This window comes from Poeciliopsis prolifica, unplaced genomic scaffold (genome assembly GCF_027474105.1).
Source record: "Poeciliopsis prolifica strain line A6 unplaced genomic scaffold, Auburn_PproV2 SCAFFOLD010, whole genome shotgun sequence".
NCBI lineage: Eukaryota > Metazoa > Chordata > Actinopteri > Cyprinodontiformes > Poeciliidae > Poeciliopsis > Poeciliopsis prolifica.
The window spans coordinates 11,511,473-11,535,482 of NW_026562385.1; the positions used below are offsets into that span (position 1 = coordinate 11,511,473).

At 43.2% G+C, this 24,010-nt stretch overlaps 1 protein-coding gene across 2 annotated transcripts; it reads right to left on the reverse strand.

Annotated features, from left to right (window-relative positions):
- Nucleotides 1-8,967: 8,967 nt before the first annotated feature.
- Nucleotides 8,968-23,787, reverse strand: LOC129363664 (uncharacterized). 2 transcript variants are annotated; one of them, XM_055035892.1, is made up of 2 exons: nt 23,442-23,787; nt 8,968-14,458 (listed from the first exon to the last, which is right to left on the reverse strand). In XM_055035892.1, exon 2 carries the CDS (start codon nt 14,042-14,044, stop codon nt 12,254-12,256), a length of 1,791 nt encoding a protein of 596 aa, XP_054891867.1. In that variant the 5' UTR covers nt 14,045-14,458; nt 23,442-23,787; the 3' UTR covers nt 8,968-12,253. The 2 variants fall into 2 exon arrangements, with proteins under 2 accessions (XP_054891867.1, XP_054891868.1); XM_055035893.1 differs by lacking the exon at nt 23,442-23,787 and adding an exon at nt 21,757-22,776.
- Nucleotides 23,788-24,010: the final 223 nt, after the last annotated feature.

A 24,010-nucleotide genomic window follows, 5' to 3' on the forward strand; every position in this document is an offset into this window, starting at 1 on the left:
GCCGAACCGCGAGCAGTCGACCACTAAATCTGTTTTGCTGAGGATTTTATGTGATAAATAACACAAAGTAGTGCACAGCAATGAGGTGGAATGGTTGCAAATAAAAATGGCTGCTGCAATAGCACGAGTATGTTTATTTTTTTTTAGGAGTTTGCATTTTAATTAAGCGACATTGTGTGAAGAGAACTGACAATGATGCTCACTGCAGTCTACATGTCACACGCTTTTCTGCAAGATCCAATTTCAGACATTTCGCGCGACAGTTGTTAGTTACGACAGTGGAAGGGCGGCGGGGAGGAGTTGGACCGGGACGACGCTTTGTGAACGAGCTGGAAGAACTATTAAAGCTGCAAGAAATGAAAAGAATCCACAGAAACTGTGCCGCTAACAGCTTTGCACATCCAGAGTTTCTCCACCTTCTCTTTAGGAAAATAGTCCAAGCATATCCGAGTGAAAAGAGAGCGTCTGAAGAAACTTTTTTTGTGGACTTTTTATAGATTCTTAATTGGATTCATGTGTGAACTCTGACTGGGATATGCTGAAGATGTTGAAGATGTAAGCAGATATGCTGACATTAATAGAGCTAAGGGCGTTTTCACACCTCATGGTCCGGTAGACTCAGTTTGATGACCAAAGTTGCAACATTTGTTGCATTTTCAGCTGCTGCACTTCTCTTTCACACTTCACTGAGTTGAACGAACCAAACAAATTGAAAAGGCTGTTCCCCTCCAGGCCTCCGGGTGGTGCTACCAGGAGTGCCGCTGAAGGAAACGACAAAAACCTCTGAGGAAGAAATTGGAGCTCAACTTCCTTCTTCTCATAACAGAAACAAAAATGGAGTAGCGTCAGATTTTAGCAGTTGTAGGATTTAAAACACCGTGAGTAATTCCTCCTGCTAGCGCTAGCCTCTTGTGTTTGCTTTAGTTGTATTTACCCAGAATGCCCTGCACTGTAGTCCACTTCCTGCTTTTAGAGCCGTCACCGGAGCGCGTGGAAATCACATATCCGTTTCGAACAGATCTCAAGTCAAAGGGCTGACACTTGAACGCTGTTTAAAAAACTGAGTAAAGAAGAAAGTTTGCAAACATGAGCGCATTTTTCATACTTTTCAAACGTTTCACTTTTTTTTGGCATCATGTCAAATTCGAGTTTCTACTTTTCCTCATTCTACTGTAGCTCCTAAAAACCCTTGGCTGCATTGGTTTTTATCTAGAGGCATCAAAGTAAAACCAATTTATGGTTTTCCTTCTGTTTTGCTGTATTATATAAAAACTAAAAAGAAGTTGTGTGTGAATATTTATTACACTTTACATCATTTTTCATGACAAGGAAAACCTGAGCACTAACAGTGAGCTGATAAATCGTTTCTTGCTAAATCACGCTGAAAGGTCATTCACGCGGCCTGAGATGAACGCGCCGCCGCCCGGATGAGGTCAGATCTATAAAACATCCGTCATAAACAATCGCCTTAATCTCCTCCAAATATTGACGCGATTGCTGTCAAGAGTTTTACGGTACCATGATGGAGTATTTACGGCAAACGTCCAGCGCGGAAGTTGTCCGCAAATATTATCAGGTCTGGATCTTCATGAGAAACAGAGCCACCGCGGAAGAATACACTCCCCAACCTTTGACGAATTTGAAAAGAAAACACACACACACACACACACACACACACACACACACACACACACACACACACACACACACACACACACACACACACACACACACACACAGTGGCTGCAGTTACATCTATCACAGCCTCTGTTTGGCGTTTGTTTTTGCTCTTATGTTCTTTTCGTTTTGCTCATGAACCCCGGGGTCATGAAGGTAGCAGTGAGGTGGTACAAATCAGAGAGGCTGGAGGTGTGTGTGTGGATGTGTGTGTGTGTGTGTGTGTGTGTGTTAGACAACACTGGAGTTATTGTTACTTGCAGGGTGAATGTGGAAGCCTCGGTGAAGACAAGCATGTTTAGCGGTGTGTGTTTGTGTGTGTAATGGGAGGGTCACTGACCAATTTTCAGCGTCCAGAGCTGAGAGTTAGGTCAGCAGACACATGCAGTGGAGCAACAGCGATCTATTAAAAAACATTCTTGTACTCTTTTGGATTTCTGCAATAACTCAAACACTTTAAGGCTCATTGGCTAATTTAGATGTATGTATATATATATATATATATATATATATATATATATATATATATATATATATATATATGTATGTATATATATGTGTGTGTGTGTGTGTGCGTGTGTGTGTGTGTGTGGTTGTAAAAAATAAAAGTGGGGTAGCCTGTTTTCGCCAAGCGGGACAGAAATGGCAGCTCAGCGTTGACTTTGGATGAGCTCCAGCCACAGTGACCTTCAGAAAGTCACAGGTGCTGCAGTCAGTGTGTGTGTGTGTGTGTGTGTGTGTGTGTGTGTGTGTGTGTGTGTGTGTGTGTGTGGCTCAACGTTTGATATGTTTACTGGGAGTGGCGGGAACAAGGAAGCAAAGGGGAAAACAATCGTCACGCTGATATATTCTCCAGCTTGAGTTAAGCCGGGTCGTGTTGCTGTTTGGAACTTGACAGCCAAAAGGGCAACGCATATTTTGAAACACGTCCACACCTTTCCTGAAAACACCATGAAATAACTCACAGTCATGATGCCACTGTACCAGCAACAAAACGCGTTTGCTATAGAAATTATAAAAATAATGTGTTTTTCTGGGGGGGAGCAGAGTGGAAGGGGGTTGACTGTTTACTCTGGAAACAAGCAGGAGTAATGTAGGTCAGCCGCTCCCACTTTTTATAATTCAGCCCCACCTTGAAATTACCCTTCCATGTGAGCAGCGTGGCCTCAAATAAACCCCAGGCAAAGCAGATAAAGACGTGAGGAGAAGTGAGAGTTCTTGATTGGGAAGCAATAAGAATTGTTTATGCATTTTTATTAGGCTCCCACACATCCCAACACTCCCCAACCCCCCCATCTCCCACCCCACAGCTTCCTGAAAACATGTTTTCTGTTGTTGGTGTTTTTCTTACGACAGGATTATTTTAATAGCTCGACAAAAGTCCTCACAAACCACGGGACTGAACTGAAGTCATGTGTTTTGCTCTTTGGTCGCGCTTCGCCGGCCAACGGGCCTGAATGCCACGTTTCCCCGGGGAGACCCCTCGTTGCGTCATCACGTCCCGCCGAACATCAGCGAGCTGAGCTCTTCCAAAGGGCCGTGAGCGGCTCGCAGTCCAGACACGTTCTGATGCCTTTTAAGGAAGAAATTAAGCCAATGTCGTGTCTTCGAAGGATGGGAGGTGGAGGGGGGGGGTTGTGTTCAGAGAGAGACATAGAGAAAAAAAAGGTTGAGAAAAAGTTTTTTTTTTCTCAGGAGACAGGAATGCAGTATGGACTCACTATGGGGGCTTTTTGCAGCAGCTGACAGCAGGGCTGTGGACCGTAGACCGTGATGTTCCCTTATGAGTCTGCTGTCCAGGGCAGTGTGTCATGTGCTGCGAATAGCGCAGTCCTTCCCGCAACAGATGCGGCGCTTTGGCACCTTTAAGCTGCCAGAGGGAGAGTCAACTTTACAGGGAGGCAAAACGCGATGAGAGGAGGGCATGTTTCTAAAGTTAGCACCATCTGCGTCTCCACTGACCGCATAAATACACTATCTGACGTTTGAAAAAGTAATTTGGTTGATGGAAACGCTCCAGTTTCAAAAACTTTTCCTGACGTCAAGTTTGGATTTTAGTGCATTTCGCAAAACTGCAATGTAAAAAAACTTTTCCCGCATCACACCAGTCACACAGATCACCAACAGGATGTTTTCACTGGTGCAAACCACAAAGAAGAAGGTGACAGGAAATACTTGGAGAATGATGAGGCGGCATGTTTTTAAATGACTCATTCTGCTCCCCATTTAGTGGAAATGACACAATTGTGAAACAGCGTTTTTATTTTCCCCCACATTAGCGGAATACCTCTCACTTTTGTAACGGCAACTCATTGGACAGGTGATGAAAATGAGAGAAAGCAAAGTTTGACCTTCGACCTTCAGAGACAATTGCAGGCTTGACTGACAGATCAGACGCTCAGGCAACACGTCCGCGTCGCCGCAGTTGTTCACAGGAAAGCAGACGAGGCGAGGCGACCGACATGGGATCTGAAAACAGAAGAGCTGTGGCCTTTAATCTTTAATAACGACAGTGCACATTAATGGACAGTCAACACTACTGTATACACAAGTTACAGTTACAGCCTGTTACACAAGTCAGCACAAAGGAGGAGGGGTTTCACGCTGGACTGCCAGCACAGTGACGTTTGCAGAAAAGGTCAGAGACAAACAAAAGCAGGAACCAAAAGAGGCTTCGTACAATCTAGTATAGTGGTTGAATGGCACGAACGAGCCAATAGTTTCCAGCGTGCCGTTTGCTTTTTGCTGTTGAGGCGTGTTGGTTTCTTGTGAGCGAAGGCAACAGATGCACCTCCGTCCAGTTGCATTGAATTCTCACAACAATACATTTCTCCATCGTCTCGCCTGCTTGCTTTCCGGTGTTGCGTCGCTGCTTCTTTTTTTTTTTACCTCCATCCACTTATCTAGTTTGTCAGAAAACATCAGGCGTAAAGGCGAGTGAGACCTGAGGGGGTGGAGCAAACACATTCCAATGAGATTTTTTGTTTTTGTTTTTCTTACATTTTTCAGGTAGCAGGAAAAAAAAGACACATTTTGTTTCAGGAGGAAAGGACCAATTAAAGCAGGTCTTTATGGGCGATAATGGAGTCTTTTCGCAATATTTTCAGAACTGTTTTCTGCTACTTTTTCAGCAACTGCACGGTGCAGCAGCATCACCCCCACAAACGCAAGCGCTGCTCTCGAAAAACATTCTGTCCGTTTCTTTAGGACAGCAGCATACAAAAGTGGGATTTGCATCACTCAACGGCCCACGGCAGCTGCATTTACTCACGTTTTCAAAACTCTCATAGACCAAACAGTGGACAGAGCCACTGTTTCAGGATGTGTCGTCGTGGTTTCCCTGCCTGACACAGGACTGACCGCCCAGTCTGGGTTCCTACGCCGACCTCCCGCGTGACCTCGGTCAATGACCAGCCTTGTGTCTCCGTCCTCAAACACCCCGATGCCTTCCCTCACCGACGGCTCGGCACGCGAGCGGCGGCGGCTGCAGCAGCTTGCTAGGCCACAAAGCATGAATGAGGGAGCCATTGAGAAAACCTTCAGAGGAAATTAAAAGGGTATTAAGCGAAACCACTGCTGGGGGACATGAACAACGCATCTCGGAGCAATCAGTTCACTCAGTGGAGCTGTAACTTCAATCATCGGGGCATGGAAGGGAAAATTAGCTCTGCTTCGCTATCTCACAGAAACACTTAGACTTCCAGGTAAAGTTGTATTAGTCGATTATTTAATTAAGCCAAACCCAAACGAGTCCCCTGGATTTCTCTGGTTGATTGACCGGGAATTGTGGGAGTTCTTTGTTTGGTACAATTAATTTGAATATGAAAGAAAGAAAAAAAAAACCCTGCAGTTTACTGATCAGAGCCAATAGAGTTAAAATTAGTACAATTATCAATAAATCCATTTTCCAGTCACAAAGGAGCCGATGCCTATCATCGTATCGTTTATCATTTATTGTGATAAATTTCTTGTAATGGTAAGAATTTTTTCTTAACGAGTTAGTTGGTGACGTTTCACCAACTACACAAAACTGTGTTGTTGGATCAATATTTTTACTATTTTTATCTGCTGTTTGTTCAATGAGAGGATCAATAAATATCAATAGACGTAGAAATATGATCAGCTGCAGTTACATCGGACAGTGAGGTGATACAGAGCACAGTTTCGTATGTCACTGCTGTGTCACGCAGTTTCCGAAAAGTGGAGCAACAAATAGTTTTCATCGCCACTTTTATCTTTATAGTGACACGACTTAAAGATATAAACTTCAAGTCTACTATCTCCACCAGCGGGACGCATCCCGGTCGGGTCACCACGGCAAGACAGAGACCCACCGAGTGATTTTAGCGAAACCAATCAACCCGACAGTCATGTTATTGTAGCAGGAAGCTGAAGTACCTGGCGAGAACCGCACGCATGCGCACAGGGAGAACATGCCAACTCCACGCAAACGTCTTTCTAATCATCTCTGCATTACACCCCTCACAGAAATAATGCTGCGGTACCGGTTCTCTGGGTTTGGCAGGGCCCGGGACAATGGCTCATAAAGTGAGACTCTAGGCTCTGTTCTGTGCTCCTCAAGTCTGACTTTCTTTTTAGTTGTCGGTCTGAACGGCATTCGTGTACACGATGGTGCCAGACAGAATTTCTGACAGAAAAATATATATAACATACATCCACTGATGGACCTTTCAACTTTGTCTTAACGCTCTGGTCGAACCTTCAACCCAACGTCGATGGGTTTCACTGGGATATGATTAGAGAAACCAACACAAAGTTGTGCAGAATTGTGAAGTGAAAGAAAATTATACATAACTTTTTTTCTTCTTTTTTTTACAAGTGTGGCACGCATTCAGATGTAAACAGCCCCTTTTTTATTGTTATGTAAAATCTAGCACTCTACATTTTTTTGTTTGGCATTTAACTTAAAAATCTCGTAAAATACATTTGAATGTTTGGTTTGGATTAGCGATGCATCAATCCACTTTTTTCCCTTGTGGTACCGATACCAATATCTGATTTTTCGATAACAATGAAATACAGAAAAACATTGCAGAATTGATTGAAAATATTTCTGTAATCCAGCCATAATTGTACTAAACTACAAAATCACAAGATTTCTGTGCACCAGTGCCGCACATTTTAATACGCCAATAGCTCCACAAACTTGGTGACATAAACTGCAGCAAACCTTCTTTCCAGAAAGTAAAATTGGAGATTATAACATAAAATATAAAACACAGCGTCACTCAGAGCACTAAGCGCAGAATAATACTGAATAGATCTGCCCTTATGGCATTTTTCAATGTCGGGACTGATACAGATATTAATATCGGATCTGTGCATCTCTAGTTTTGGTGTGTCAAATGAAAATGGATGAAAAGCACTATGTCATTCAGATTCTTTAAACTCATTTTTCTGCTCATTTAGCACTTATTTTGAAATCCTTCAGACATGCGAGTGCATTAATTTGTGTTTTGGGAGCCATATTGACCCCACATGCATGACTTCAGAAAAATAATCCCCCTGACTTCATGGGAAAGTACCTCAAAGCAGGACCAAACCGACTTGGTTTCCTTCCATCTTTGCTCCACCTCACACTTAATCACAAATATGAAACGCTGCGGCTGTAACGAGGAGAGCTTGTGCCTGATGCTAGAGTTTGTGATTTAACGTCAGCGAGCTCGTGGAAGCAGAAGTAGGCCAGTGTTGCATCAGACGAGGTTTCTGGAGAGTTTTTCTGGCTCGTCTGAGCAAAGTGTGTCAGTGTGTCGCCGCGGCGCTTCCCTCTCGCTGCAGACGGATGTCTGATATCAGGAAGGGGGGGGGGGAGGGAGAAAAAAGGTGCTCACGGTCACTGGTGCAGAAAGTGTGTTAAATGTCGACTTTCTTCCAAGACGCAAACTTTGAGCCGTTTTCTCTGAAACCTGCTTTTCTGAGAATAAGAGGGGTGGGGGGGGGAGAAAGTCAAACCACAAAGAAACTTGAGAAAGAATCTATGTCCTTATGGGAACACAGTGAGTTTGGGAAACTGTTTTCAAGAAAATCAGGACAAATAACGAGAACATGGTATGCTTCTGATTAGGGACGCACTGATTACACTTTTTCTTGCCAACGCTGAGCCTGCCGATTCCAGCTTGTCCTCCCCAAGGACGAAAAATGTGTTCTTGCGTTTTATTTTGTGGTTTCAGGAACGACGCGCTAAAATGCTGTTTCAGATTATCTCCGTTCAACCTAACCTTTCTTCCTGGTTTTGATTCATCTCGAAGCAGTGCGTCGAAGCACAGGGTTTTGGTCTGACGCATTTTTTAGCCTGAAAATGGTGGGAAAGCAGAAAGAGTGCCAGCCTTGGGTCAAAGCTAATCCTGGGACATTTGAATGATTCTAATCGATAGCTGTTTGATTCACGGATCTCAACTTCCGTAACAGTCAAGTGCTGAAATGACGGATTTGTACAGACTCAGCTTTCCGGACTGCTCAGTCTTTTAGAGTAAAATGTAAATATTCTCGATGAATTTAGGCCAGATACGTGTACCATTGGCAGAGTCTGCTATTGGCTGCCAGCAAAAATAACGGGAGATAGGACACAAGGAAAAAACTCCAAAGGACTGAAGGTATTGAGGTAGAACACAAGAAAATAAGGACACAAGCACTGAAGGAAAAAAGGCAGGAATCAAGAGAAATAAAGAATGCAACAGACTGGAAGGCGGCAACGACAGAAGAAAAGGGACATAAGGGGTAAAAGGTAAAAAAAAGGACAAGAAATGGGAATTGGACACAAGAAAACAAGGAAGCAAGGATGGGAAGAAAGGAATGGCGCAAGGAAGGATTGAAATAAGGACACAAGGGAAGAAGTATGGAAGGTAAAGGGCATAAGGAGAAAATAATAGAAGAAAAGGAAAAATACAATGGAGACAAGACATTCTTAAAGTCCATCTAGTTGTAGATGAGTTATTATGCTGACTTTCATTTTATACACGAGTCTTGAAACGGTGTCTTCATCCACGTTATGCCGACCTGGAGCAAACGGCGTTCCGATTTCCATTGTTTTAGACCGCCAAGGAGCCATGTGTACTGTGCAGATGTTTCCCGTTTTCTTAATAACGGTGATTCATTTCCTGTTGCAAGTCAGTGAGTAAGATGATCTGTTAATTCTGGTAAAATGGCAACCACTCACCGTCTCTTACTGTTTTGATTCACGAGTTTTTCCTGGTTTTTATTCATCTCGAAGCAGATTTACTCCGAGGCACAAAAAACAAACAAACAAAAAAAAGACTCAGGAAAAGAAAATTCGTTGATATGTCGACAGGGCAACATCACTTTTTATTTTCCTCGAAACGCTCCCATCTTTCAACAATGAATTTTAGTGTCTTTACATGGTAATGACCAGCCGGACCAACCGCCACCCGTCTCAAACAACACACCAAAGTAGCCGTGTTTTTTTTTTTTTTCTCCTTTTTTTCATAAAAACCATCAGCGAAAAACCACAAACATTACCGTTTTAATACACACTTTAAAAGTGAGGGGGACGAAGAGGAATGAGGCAAACACATGTCGTCACAGTCGCGAGGAGCAAAGACATGGCAGAGGGGATAACGGAACGTCACCTGGACTAGAAAACGGGATACGAAACCCGATGAAACAAACGTTACAGTGTTTGTGAAAGCTTTACATTTATACACAAGCACCAAAAAAAAAAGAAAAAAAAAAGAAACAGAAGCCAAACATGGTACATAGACATTAAACTAGAATCCAGTGAAGGCATTTTGTCACAATCCAGTTGCAGAACTACCATGAAACTTAGGGGATTTACAACCCCTTGAAATGCATAATAGAGGCAGGAAACGAGGAGGGAGCCCTCTTTTTAGTTAAAGCTCAAGGTAAGAAATTTAGTCCAGTTGAATTGTAAGCAGAATTTGCCTTTGGGATTAAGTTATTTAGCCTAATTTTAAAAGGGGCAGCATTATGTGTTTTCCAGGCACATAGTATCAATTTATAGTATAATCGAGCAACTGTGCAGTTGTTAAAAAACATGCTACGTATGTCAAATATCATTTAAAAGAAATTTAACTTTGTAACGCTATGTCTTGAAATGGGGCTTCTGGCCCTTTAAAAACTCTTGCTCTTTCTGAAACTCCGCCTTCAGTAGTAGCTGCGCCTCGAAGGCGGGGCTTGGTCCACCCGGGCGTTTTTTGCACAGCTGAATGGTTGCCACAGGAGATTAAAGGATTTCTCAAATCCAGACAACACTCCAGGTATGTTTTTAGCGAGGGAATAATTCAACACGGTGCAAAATTTAAAAAAAGTCAATTTAACATAATACTTGCCCCTTTGATAAATAATTTTCAATGAGTCATGGGCCTTTAGAGTCATATTTGGTCACATTGCAGAACCATAGCCCGTGACATAAAAAGTAAACAGTAGGTATTCAGGGTTTACGTTAAGTCTCAGTGCACTGTAGTGTTTTTACATGAATCTGTCTAAACTCGTCTTGCTTTTGTCTCCTTTGCCAGAATGTAACGTTCTACTTTTAAGCTATGATATGTATCTGAAGGGGTCTGTACACATTCTCCGTCTGCGTTCCTGTGCTTTTCTTTTGTTTGTACAGTGAATGGCATGTTGACGGGCAAGGGAAATAAATACATCGGGCCAGTGAATAGTAACAACAAGATATGGTTGATAAAGCTCAAAGAAACTAAAAAAGGCTTACAGCCTGCAGCCGGTGATTTCCACCAAATATTTAAAGGCTGGTTAAAGGTTCATTAATCCAAACATTTTACTGAGGCTTTACGCCTCGGGGAGAAACAAATTCTCCCTTCAGTGCTGCTGGCTCTCCGCAACGGATGGCCATTTCTGTGTAAACACGACATTTACCAATGATTAATGCCAAAGCTCAACAATCAGAAGAGAAAGGTTTAATCGAACTGCGTCCTGCTGCAACCAAAACCAACATGGCTGCACAGAAGGGGTGTAACAACACAGCTCGTGAGACGAGATGACACACAATAATAAGACAAGCGTCCTCCTTTTATGAGTGAATTTCACGTAAATGTACAAGACTATAATCAGTTCACACCTTCGGCTTCATACTTGTTTCATTCTGAGGTAATTGAACTGCTTCCTTTTAGGGTTTTTAAAATAAAATAAACATTTAAGACATCTTAAAATGTGCTTTTTTCAGAAACTTTCTAGTCAATGCAGAACTATGCAGCTTAAATTTAATCAGTCTAATTTTCATGGACCTGATAGGAGGCATGAAGGCAGATGCTAACGTTAGCTTTGTTGGCGGCGGTCTGTCGTGGATAAAAAATGACGACTGAAGAGACGCAAGATTTTTAGATTTTGAACTTGAGATCATTTGAAAAAAAAAAAAAAAACCCAACAACCTCAAAAGCAGTTCTTTGGGTAACTGTGGACACATAGAAGCATAAGCAGGTACCAGCTAGCAGTTTGCTAGCCGCGACTGAATCACTTCTACCTGGAATGTCACTGTAAGTGTAACCAAAGTGCTGTCAGACCATTGGTTTAGAAGTTGTGGAGTCTTCTACTTAAACTTCAATCTTGTTAGGGAGCCTAAAAGCAATCTTTACTATCAGATTCTGTCAGTACGAAAGGCTAATCTGGAACTACTTCCTTTCATCCGTCAAAATAAGAATCTCAAACATAGAAGCTCTCAAACTGAAAGCACAAATCTTCGCATCCAGGGCTCACGCTGATGGATTACAAACTCGACGCAGTCACATGATGTCAGCAAATGGTTATCGCTGCAAATATCTTTGCTACAAGTTCTTGTTACACCCCCACTGTGCGACGGTTGTGATTTGTCAGAGGACGATCATTTTTTTAGATTCATCCCTCCTGCTGCATTTTTATTGGATGTGTATTCTTTTTTTTTTCTTCCTAAAATAGATGCTTAAAATAGATACATATATTCATTTATATCACATTTATATACAAAAGAAGTGCTTCAAAAATAATTGTGACATGATCTCTTATGAAATGATGCAGATGGTTCATAGGGAGAGGGAAAGAGTGAGGGCTGAGACATGAAAACTAGTAGTTGTAGTGTTGGTGCTTCTTTGGTCGAGGGGATATCCCAGGTGTACATTTGCATCTGATTATAGTTAAGGCATAGACCCATACATTTGTATGTTTATCTACAGCTGGATATGCATCAAATTTGTTGTAAATTGATTTTTTTTTTCCTTTTTGTTTTCGCTTACATTCCTTTTTTGTATATCAAAAGTGTGCTTTCGCCGGCGTATTCTACTGGATACTGTCGAATGAGAAGAGTAGAAAAAAAACATGGAGTTCCATTTCTCCTCACCCCATAAACAAACATGCTTCAGTAAGTATGGAGAGGATGTAAGAAATGACAAAATCTGTACAACATATACAAATATGATACACAGCCTACAATATGTCCGTTCTTTTCTTTAATCTGGGAGTTGGTGGGTAGTACAGCCCAGAAATATGTCCTCAGATTCAGAAGGGCATGTCATAGTAGGGCAAAGGCATGATGGCAGAGAAGTCTTAGGGGAGAACTTTAAATCTTCAAGTTGTAAAGTGACGCCTCCTAATCTCGCCTCTTGTTCCGTCGCCCTCCGCTTTCCTTTTTGTCACTCTCCTTCTTTGCACCTTCTCCTGATGCCATCAGTTTGCAAGCTCCACTCGAGCTCTCTCGCTTAATGTTCTGCAACGGCGAGAGGGAAAGATAGGGGTGCTGAGGGAGGGGAGGAGGAGTAGCAGAGGGAGGAGTGGTTGGGGACTCCTGTCCGGAGCAGTTGCCGCCGCTGCTTCCGGTGCTCATGGCCCGGTGTTTGAGTCTGAGTTTGTGGGGCAGCGCCGTTCCCCGAACCTCTCCTTGAGGATCCCATCCCTGCATCTGGGAACAGCCTGGGTACTGGGGAAGAGGCAAACCAGACTGGAGGATCCCAGAAAGATGTTGGTTGTGGATGCTGCTCATTTCCGAACAGGACAAAGATAGGGATTCTTCATCGTCTGTTGACGCCTCTTTGTCAGAAGGATCGCCGTCACTTAACGACGTTGATTGGCTTTGAAGGTAACCATCGGCTCTGGGTCCACCCTCGTAGCTAAGCACTGGTGGCTCCTCATCTTGTGCACTGAGGTATGAATGGTGAGGTTGTTGAAGATGGTGGTACAACTGGGTGTGCCTAACCCCTTCCGCCTGTTCACTGAGGAGCTCTTTGGGTGATCCACCCTCCTGCTGTTGAGTAGGTTGACAGACTCTATACACCTCTCTCTCTTTAGCCTCATTAAAGCTGTCTGACAGCTCATACTGAGGAGAGTCCAATGTCTTTCTCTCCAGCTGCTTTGTTACCTCAGCTAGCGTCTCAATGGAGGTCTCTGTGATGGGCTGCTGTAGTTGACTACTGCTGTGCTTTAAGGCTACTTGCAGATCTACATTCTGGGGCCTGGTGACGACGTCAACGGGATAGGAGGCACTGCTGGCGCCGTACAGAATGACACTTCTTTGGGCAGCAGGTGGGTGAGGGACAGTCTGGCTAGCAGTTTTGACAGCAGCGACTGTCACCTGATGGGATTGCTGCTGAAGGAGGTGCGGGTGGTGGTGATACACAGCATCCATCTCCTGATGTTGCTTAATCTGGTGGCTTGTGGATGCAGATGCCGGACCCCTGTGGATGTTGAACATAATCTGAGTTGTGGTGTCACTGGTGATGTCCATCTCCAGCCTGTCTCCCTCCTGTTTGATTTCAAATGGCATCGGTTCAGGGCTGTCCCTCGAGGAACCGTCGGACATATCGGAGAGGGAGCCGCGCGGAGAGTACTTCACCAGCTGCCTGTGGCTATCGCCGTGTCCCGACTGCTCTGTTTCCGAGGAGTCAGAGTTAATCATCACCTGAGAACCACTTGAGTAACCGCTGGAGTAGTACTGATTAGACGAGGAGGACGAGGAAGAACCTCCGTTTCCGCCATCATTTGCCACGTTGATCTGTTGGCTCTTTTCAATGTACGAGGCTGTGCTGATGAGGCCAAAGCGCAGCTTTAGCTGGAGCAGCTCGGTCTTCAGTCTCACATTCTCATCATTCAGTGCGATGACACGGTTTTCCAACACCATGTCGTTGAGACGACGCTTCTCCCGAGAGCGCTTGGCAGCCTCATTGTTCTTGCGCCTTTTCTCCCAGTAGGAGGCATCCTTTTTCTCATCAGAAATAAACTGACGCTTCCGTCTGCAGGTAACATTGGGCTTGGGTTTGATGAGACGCCCCAAGCGAGCCGGTGTCCCTTGAAGAGTCTCGTCATAACCGTTGAAGGTCTCGATGCTGTTGAGGTTGTTCCCTGAGGGTTTATTCAACGTTTTCAGAGTTGGACTCAAATTTTCCATCCTTGCAACAGATAGCAGCCACTTTGAAATAATGAGGTTGTAATGAAAATGCCTTGCCTCCTGGAATAAGCAGTCTGTTTATGGTTTGGGACTCAAGTGTCCATATAGCTCAAAAAGATGAAGAACAAGTGAAGTTTAACGTTGGCAACCCTCATTTATCCACTTTCGGGGGTTCTCCTTTCAGCGTCCAAAAGAACAGAAGTGAATTAGACCAGTCTCCAGTCTCGACTGTTATATGTTGTAACAGCAAAACAGCAGAATGCTGAGCTGAAGACGAAGCGTCCAGGATCTCCACGCAGGCTGCAGGATGTAGGCCGTTCTGTCTACCTCAGCATGTTTGCCTCTCGGGGAGCCTTGGTCTCAGTTTCCCTTTCCTCGCTCTGTTCTCTCTGCAACTGACTGCAAGATGAAAGGCTGCAGACATTCAAAGAAAAGAAAAAAAAAGTGTTAATCCACATGGACTGCTGGTACTGTGTTACATACATTTTTCTAAAAAAATATTTTTTTAACATCGTAGCATGCATGCAGATCAAAGATTTATGTCTAAAACCACGGAGCCGTTGTCCAATGTTTTGGCATGTCTAGTCTTAGTCGCCTCTGTAACTCCTGGCAACCACTGAATGGTTGCTAGACCTTAGCGTCTGACCTTTTAGACCTGCTATTGATGTGATCCGTCTGCAAACTGTGACCTCTGACCCGTTTCCTGGCATGTTGATGTTGGCTTTTGTGATGCAACGGGGGACAAAGAGTTCATTAGAAGAAGGATGGGCATGTTTTCAAGGACTTGAAAATCTCATGTTTTTAAGGTTAGCCGGACGCTAAACCAAGAGGTGGTCATTATGGCTTACTTACACGTCGCAGCCAAGACAAGCACATGCATAACTGGATAGCGCGCCACTGAAATTACATCAGTCGCAGACATGCTGAGAGCATGAAAACTGGATTGTGTAAGGATTAGAGCTTTTGTTTTGTCTGATGAGTGTTCGAAAAAGACAGCACAAAGGCTGAGTCAGCTGCAGATCTGTCAGTTCCCTGGATCTGCTTCAGAGCATTTTAGCGAAATATAGAAAAAAAATACCCTTCAACAATTTGGGACAATTTGCTTTTTTGTGTATGTGAATTGCCATCTATCTTGAATCCCCAATCCCCCCAATCCAATGTGCTCATCCACAAAGGAATGTGGCGGCATTCTTGGCCAAAACAAGTCAATGCCAAATCGATGTTACAGGGCGAGCAGATAAGGCAGACAAAGGCATCTGCTAATGCAGGTCAAGGATAAAGAAGCTGAGACACTAGTGAGGGATTTGGAGGTGTGGGGGAAGCTGGGAGGAGGGGCGCTGATAAATATAGGTCAAGAGTCCCCGGAAAGAAAAGAGGTGAAAGGTGGGACATGGGTTAACATAAAGCGTGAAAATTGACCGACGACAAGGTGCTACCTGTAGCTTAATCTGACAACCTGTGTCTATAAACCTTGAAGACATCATAAAAGAGGCGGGTTGTTTTTTTTCTGTAATTCTGCCTTGTGTCTTTCAAGGCTTGTTAGTCTGGAGTTCTTCTAGAGCAGAGGTGGGTGACCTGCCACTTGTTTTTATAGCTGATAAACTAAATAAACTTGAATGACATTCTCAAGACAAATTCAGAAAAATTACAAAATTCTCTACATGAACTTTTTTAGATGTACAATTGCAGGTAAATGTGTTAGGTTTTCCTAAAGAATAATAAGTAACGGCTCAGTGTTCACAGTTCTCACAGTGCTCATGAGACAAAGCAAAATGATACATTTTATCGGGTTCACGAGACTTGATGCTGTTGAGAAACTTTAGCATCATTAGTGGCTAACGGCTAGCTAGCCGCAGGAATACAGGTGGGACATAGCTTACCATATCCCACCTGTTAAATTGTTTTGCATTCTGTCTTTGACTAGATTACAGGTTTTTTTTCTACAAAGTCCAAACTGTTGCCGCAAAAGTAAGCTGAAACAGTTTGAAGGCGTAAGAGGTTTTGACCATCACCCAGATTATGTCAACACAGCGACTCAAGAACCTCAAAATAAGAAACTTCAACAATGATACGACAGGAAGAAAATCTCAAATCACATGAATATCATAGCCTCATCATTTTCTTTGAGAGACAGACTTCCCTTATCCCACAAGATATGGTGAGATCTTGTGGTATGACATCTCTCTTCTATTAAGAATTCCTTAATTTTTCCTAAAACAAAATTTTTGGTCCACGTTTAGTGTTTTGACTGGAAAGTAAAGACAAACAGGTGCTTGTCTGATATTATATACACCACACTCGCTACTCCGACTTAGATCTACACATAGATTTACAGTCTATAAAACAGTAGTTGTCATTACACTATCAATGTGTGCAATAATGCAATGGCAACTGGTTGCATGAATTCAGTATTGGGTGGGTTTTATATTCAATAAGTGATCTGCATTCATGATCTGGTTGCATATAATATATTTAGCTAACAGTTTTTTTGTTGTTTTTTTTCCCACTGCCCTTGCTGCCCTCATCTGACATGATAAGTGTGAAATGATAAAGGTAAAAAAAGAAAAAAAGAGCTTAATGTAGGTTAGTTGCAACCGAGCTTATTGTTGCAATGTCAAACAACAATACAATAATTTTCCAAATGTGACTTTGCGTATGAGAAACATATTATAATATGTTATGTACACACTACCTGCAGATATCAGTGAAACTAACCTAACCAGCTTTGTTATCGAGAAAGAAGCTGGAATTCTCACACATAAGTGTAAAAAATATCTATATGCAAATGAAGTTTATTGTCTTCATAACCTTCGGAGTTGACCTAAATTGAGACAATTGTGGTTGGTTTGCTTTTCAGGATATGCAAAAAAAGGAAATAGTTCTTCTGCACTGCAAGTAAACAAATAAAAGATCCCTTTCTGCGTTCAAATGCGTGCTTAGATTGAAGAAAGGGTTATATCAAATGTACCCTTTCACATATGCATAAGTATTTACAGCATTGCTCATTTTCCCCTGTCCTCTGATCCTGTTATGAAAAGATTCCCGTTTTAATTCTGGGAAGAAAAAAAAGCTTTGCTGAGTTTTTTTTTTTTTTTTTTAAGCGTGCCATGCAGCTCAAATACAACATAGCTGAATCTTATTTGCATCAACTCTTTGCCGGCCACCGCTGGAAGAAGCTTTCCCTGACTTAACTGTTTCAGGTCATCGTCACGAACGACTGACATGTGCCTCCGCGGCACGGGAGAGGAAGACGGCGGCAGATAGAGCCATTTTTAATTTGCGTGTCCCACTGACCCAGAAACTGGGAACGAGCTGCGCTCCGTAAACAAGAGCCTGGCTTTCTCTACCGTATTCTTTCGCTGGAATATAGGTCAGCCGACGGGCAGAAAGAGAAAAGGGAGAAGTCCAAAAAAAGATAAGAGAAGCAACAGAGAAGGAAGTGAGGCAAATCAGAGCGTTTTGTGAATATCGACAAATGTGACTGCAAGTGGAGTGGAAACAAAGAAGCAGAAGAAACCGATGAGAGAGACAGAGAGTTAAGACAAAGAGATTATGCTGGTTGCCTGGTAGGGGGAGAACCAGTAGCAGTTGCAACACCGTTGGTATTGCATCATTACAAGGAATTTGTCACCCATAGCAACAAAAAAATGGGGAAATGGAAGAAACAGCCAATCATATCAGACGCTCTTTTCTTTTCCATGAAACCAGCAGCTTCACGTGCTCAATTTTAGATTTTATTAAACGCCGGGCTGACTTACGTCACAGGCTGCGCATGTTCCATATCTGTCCTCAGAAAGAGCAAAGACATGAATGACCTTACCAGGTCTACTGCCACTTTCTTTATCGAATTGTATTTAATTGTGTAAATAAGTGTAAATTGACTACTTCTTCAATGACGGTACTCCTACTGGACTTGCAGAGGGGCTAAATCCAGGAAAAATCCGCCCTAAAGCTTTCCACACAGAGTATGCAAATACAAGCACTGAGGCTGCAAACCTGCTTTGTGTCCCACTTATTTCCTTCACAAGCGTTCCCTTGACCTGGATTAGTCTTTCCTTTCGTCATAAATACTTCACGTGTCATTGCTCGGTTTCTGTGGCACTCTGGAAATGACGGCACAGGAAAAGAATCCGGAGTCGAACTCCCTCACACGACCGCAGTGCCCACACCGCAAGGAGTCCAAATGGGGCAGTGAGCCTTGGAAACAGTGGTTCAAAAGCTCCAGCACGTGTTCCAGGGGGCTGTTTCAGGAATTCAGGACAGGTCCGACATTAAAACAAACAAACAAAAAAAAGAGGCTCCTTTAAACCGTGGGACCTCACACCCTGCTCACAGTGGGGCAAATTAAATATAGGGCAAGTGCTGGGTTGGAGGTCATGGACAAGGAAGGCTTGAAATCCAAGACTGGTTGTTGATTTAGTTTTACAGAAGCAAAAAATATGTCAAGGAGATGATGAAAAGGGGGGTGGGGTGGAAGCAAAGGTCTGGGCAGCAGACCAACAAGGCGAGGCAGAGTCTTTTCCACGAACACGAGCCGTATCATTTCTCTTTCAAAAAGGAAAAAAATAAATAAATAAAATAAAAGGAGCGTGACTCAGTCCATGTGGTGTACCAGTCACATGTGCTCTCCTGGCCTACTAAATGCTGTAATTTGCCTTTCTCTTGGCTCCAAACCACAGAACGATAACAAAGCCAGGCCCTCATCTTTCATCACAGTCCATGTGCCAGGAAACTCCAAGAAAGCCCACAGGCCAAAAAAGTAGGCCAGGATGAAAACCATACAGAGCTCCTAACTATAACTTCTTGTCCTGCAGTTTTGTTTAGCAAAGGTAGAATAGAGTAGATGGTAGTTTGTAGAAAAGTGAAGAAATCCTGGAAGCAGCAGCAAGCTAACAACTAATCAAATGGCACACCATTTTAGCTAACTTTAACAATTCAAACCAACTTCAAGGCAATAAATACTAAGCTGCAGTAAATTAGAAAATAATTGTGACTTTCATTAGTTTTTTCTCGGCTGAACAACATTGGTGTTAAGTTGGCAGCTATGGACAACAAACTGTATGAATTTGCTTTAACACTTGCGATTCGTCAATCCATTCTGAGTTCACCTTGGATGGACTAAACTTTTGGATTTTGCATCATTTGCACAACTGTAGTGATGAATGTACTTTTTCTGGTCTGGCAGTATTTTGAATATTATCCAGAGGGATTCCCAACCAGTTGACTAAGAGAACTGACATACATTGGTCATCGAGGAACGCGTCAATCTAACAGTCTTTTATGAAAGCCGTTTGATATCTAGTCCATTTTCAAGTGTCACATTAGCTGTAATCCGACATCTTCCAACTATTGCTCAACAAATATACATAAAAGCTCCAAACTATCCCTTTTAATGTTTTAATGGTCAAGAAGTCTTCATGTAGTACAAATCCAGATTAGCTGGTGCCTCAGGCTAAAGCTAACGGCGAGTCAAGTCCAAGAGGTATCAGAGATCAAAGTGGACTTCAGTCATCTGATTTAAACCAACTCCGATTTCAAACATTTCACAGTGGTTTATGAAAATGCTGTTTAATGAACCTTGAAACCGTCTTCATGTTTTCCATTTGGTGATTATTAAACAGAGACGTTTACATAAGAAACTGAGAACTGCTAATGACCCTCCCATGTGAAACACAACCTGGAAAGCATTACCAGTCATGGTATCCTGCCAAAGACTTGACATTTCTCAACATTAACTTAATGGCTACTTAGGATCAGTCAGTCCATGTGAGTATTTAGCAAAAAATAACACCAATCAACACTTTTAACAAAAGATGTTAAAAGTCAAGTTTGGTTAGTGCACTTTTAAGCACATTTTGACATTTGTAGATTTCTTTTCACGTTCTCTTTCTCAACCAATATTTTACATTTAGACAGGAGGTAACACTCTATGTATTAAAAAAAATAAACAAAATCATACTTTCATGTATAACATAAAAGTAAAGAGGTGCTAAAAAAATCTAAGTAATTACAGCAGTTTAAGTAAATGCTTTTTTTTTTTTTTTTTTTTTTACTTTTTAAACTGCCGTACTCCTGAATTGAGAAGTCACTCCGAAAGAATAAACTTATGCCTTTGTTTCTAGTATGAACAACTTCCCAATGAGAATAACATTTTATAATGAAGCAATGAAGTGAAGCTGTTTTACTGCACTAAAAGTTCACTTTTGCCTTGCTTCTGCAAACTTCCAGGTTTGGTACGCTACTCTATCATCCAGCCTTTTCCACCGCCAGCTGATCTCTCACAATCCAAACATCCAACATGGCGACAACGAACGTGAGGAACTAGTTTGTGGTGACGCAGTGACGTTTTTCCGTCCCCCAATCAATGGACTGCGTTATGTGACGCCACTAGCACCATGCTAACTATAGCGTTGTTCTACTACAACTGAAGGGGTCCAGGAGTGGTGCATTATGGGTCAGGTGTACGTTGACAGGTTTACTATGGAAACGGGTAAAATAGCATAGCTAACTGTATCGCTCAGTGGAAACGAGGCCTTTGCCTTTCAAGGCTATCTGGATTTTTTAAAATCTAACTTCTGAAATCACAAGTCTCTGTTGTTCCGTCCTACTTTAAATTAAAGTTCCTAGATATCTCCTCCATGGAGTTTTTTTTTAAATATATAGCCTACTCTGTTATTAACATTGCATGGGGCTACACCTAGACATGAGTGCTACTTGTTCACTTGCTGCTCCACTTTCGCGCTGCTGCCACGGCTTGCCTCGGCTCTTTGTTATGGCTCTGGGTTTATTTTGGTGGGGTTCTGATTCTGCCTTTCCAGTCAGCTGCGGTCGGTGGCGCGCGCCTTCCTCAGCTCCCGTCCCCTCCCCGCGGGACCGACGTGACCTACATTTCGTCGCTGGCTGGCGCGCGCACACAGAAGAAACCCGACTCGCGCGCCCGACCAATTGGCAGGGTCCGCAGCACAAGAAGAAGCGCGGCGCTGCGTGTCGCCGCAGACTACGGGGTTTCCGCAGATTGCATAATCTGCTCCTTTTTCTCATCTACTTACATTATTTAATTCATTTATTATGAAACCGCCCCCACCCACACCTACATCGTCCTATAGCCACGATGCGTATAAAAGTCGTGGTTCTATGTTGCCTATTTCGTTTTTAACTGGGCTTGACCAATGGCATTCCTGAAAAGCTGTATTAGTACCCACGTGCGGCTTTATATGTAAAGCCTGCAGAGATCCTATATGGGGGTGTGTCCCCCGCTCTCACATTATTCCGAAAAAACGTCCTTTGCGCCCGCGACGCATGACGCAACAGATCAGCAGTCTTTTAAAGGGCTGGTTGCTGCGGGTGTAAGTGCGGCGTGCGTTCAGACAAGAAGGGACAAATAAACGATAATAATAATAATATACATTTAAAAAAGAATAAAGAGCATAAATAAATCTCACAGTCAGCAACACCTTGTGAACAATATGTCACCCCGCACGCCTCCTTTGTTGCGCTGTCTGACAAATCGTGTCCATGCATATTTAATCGGATCCTCAAGTCATGCGAGGCGATTACAACTGTGCCGTGAAATTCATCTACGACCTCCAATAAAAAAAAACAAAAAAACAACAACACGTTCTTCTACAACACCCATTTGAACACGTTTAAAGTTTTAACAGCTCCCCCAGTTTTTCTTTTCTTTTTGTTTTTTCTAAGAGACAGACCCGCACCTCCTCTGACCCCAACATTTGATCCAGATGTCCTCGAACCCACGCAGGACCTCACCCTTCTTCATCCGCAGCGTGGGGGCTGTCCGCGCGTGGCTTCCATGAGTCCAAGTGCAAGTTGTAAACAAGAAAAGGAGGTGGAAAAAAAGAAAAAGAAGAAAAAAGACAAAAAAAAAAAAAAAGACACGTCCAAGCTTCCAGGTGTGCTGAAACGTTTCACGGCGCGCTCGCGGCGCACGGCTGCGACCTCCGAGGGTTCCAAAGGGTTAAAGGCAGCCGCTGTAACCTTTTACAAAGAGCTGCTACACGTGACGGGGAGAAGTGTGTCCTCTCAGCCTGCACAGGATTTTTTCCCCCACCCTTCTCCCTCCCCGCCTGTCCACATGAGCTAGCCTACTAACCTAAAACAAAGCTGGTGGACATGCAGGACAAGTCGAGACTCTGAGCCTCTGTGGCAGGAAGGATTCTATTTATGAGGCTGATCAATTATTCATAGGACAGAAATAGCTGCTTGTACAACCTCCACTGTAAAGCCAAGAAAAGTTCTGCATACGATAAAAAACACATTGTTATTATTATGTTGTAGTGGAACTTCAATATGCTACTGAAGTCGCACCAAATCAAGAAACTTTATTACCAAAACATTCAGGTTATACTTAATGGACAGTTATGGTTTAGTTCATCTTTATTTTCTACTGGCTTCATTGTAAGACACCTAAGTTAGCAGTTGCTAGAATTGTTCGTTATTGACCCAATTTGAGAGAGGGCTTTGACTAGACCTCTAATGTAGCGAGTCGGGATTCCTGCACGGCACTATTTAAGAATTTGGGGATATCCAATTGTAGCCATTAAAATTCGCATTATAACCAAGCACACGTGTTGCACATGTAGTGTTTAACAGCTATTAAATTCTAATATTATCTACTTTGATTTGGCAATATATATTAGCCAAACATTAGCCATGAGATGAAATCTCGGAGAATGATTGAGACGCCTCCTGCTGAGTCTCAATTAGCGGATATATTCACACTAAATGTTCCTGCCAAGTGAACACGAACGGTTGCCACTATTATGATGGAAAAAGTTTGGACATTGGAGCAAATACTTTTGAGTTTGCATCCGGCCTCGGCTAGTTCTCCGACAAAAGCTAATGCTAAAGTCAAATTTGCTACTAGCTAACTTGCCAGAATAACAGTTTTATGACTATTTCAGCATTGCTTTAATTGATTTTTTAAAATCATACTTTAGTTTATTTTAAACCAATTGAGTATTTTTATTATTATTATTATTTTAAGACAGTTAGCTTGCTTGGTAGAAATTGGAAATGTGGGTCATTTTGAAGTTAGCTGTTAAACTGCCATGCAAAATTGGACGGTTTGTATTCATTGCATTCTGCCAGCCTGCGCGTGCCTCCACATGGCTTTTACAAAGTAAGCAGACTTCATGGTACAACTTCAGCAGCGTGTCTGAGTTCGGGTTCTGGACCCTCCACACACACACACACACACACACACACACACACACACACACACACACACACACACACACACATACACACACACACACACACACACACACACACACACACACACACACACACACACACACACACAGCGCAGGCAAACAGAGCGGAGACGAACCCTCACACCGGGTTACTTGGTAACGCCATATGTCCAGTGATGCCTTACCTTTAAAATATGTCTATATAAAAACAAAAGGAATCAAAGAATCCACGCGGTCCTCTTGTCCAACAAGACGCCGTTCTGCGTCTCTCTCTGAACTCACGCGCCCAGAAACAGCAGCGCTCTTCCCGCCGTGTCACCGGCGGAGGACGTGCGACCACAGTGCCTCGTTTCGGTGCGCTCCTCCCGTCATGGTCGCTTTCTGTTCCTCCCCGCCCTCCCCTTTTCGTTGCTTTGCCTCTCTTGATTTCTTCCTTTCGCTCTCTCCGTTTCGCCGCGGAGTCTCTAATGTATGTTAGTAGGTCAGTTGTTGCATAACAGGACGCTTTGGGTGCCTCGTCACGTTTTTTGTTTCTCTCTTGGCTCTGCCTCTCTCTCTCTCCTCTTTCGCCTTCAAATCCCGTGGCAGGAGAGGGAGCGGGGCGGGGAGGGGCGGGGCGGGGCGGGGACTGGGCTGGAGAGGGCGGGGTCAGGCTCCGAGCCAGGCTCAGTCAAATCAAGGTCTGTGAAACAAGGTTAGTAGACATCTAAAAAAAAAAGAGGGAGAGAGAAGTTATTTTTGGAGCCATGGTGTT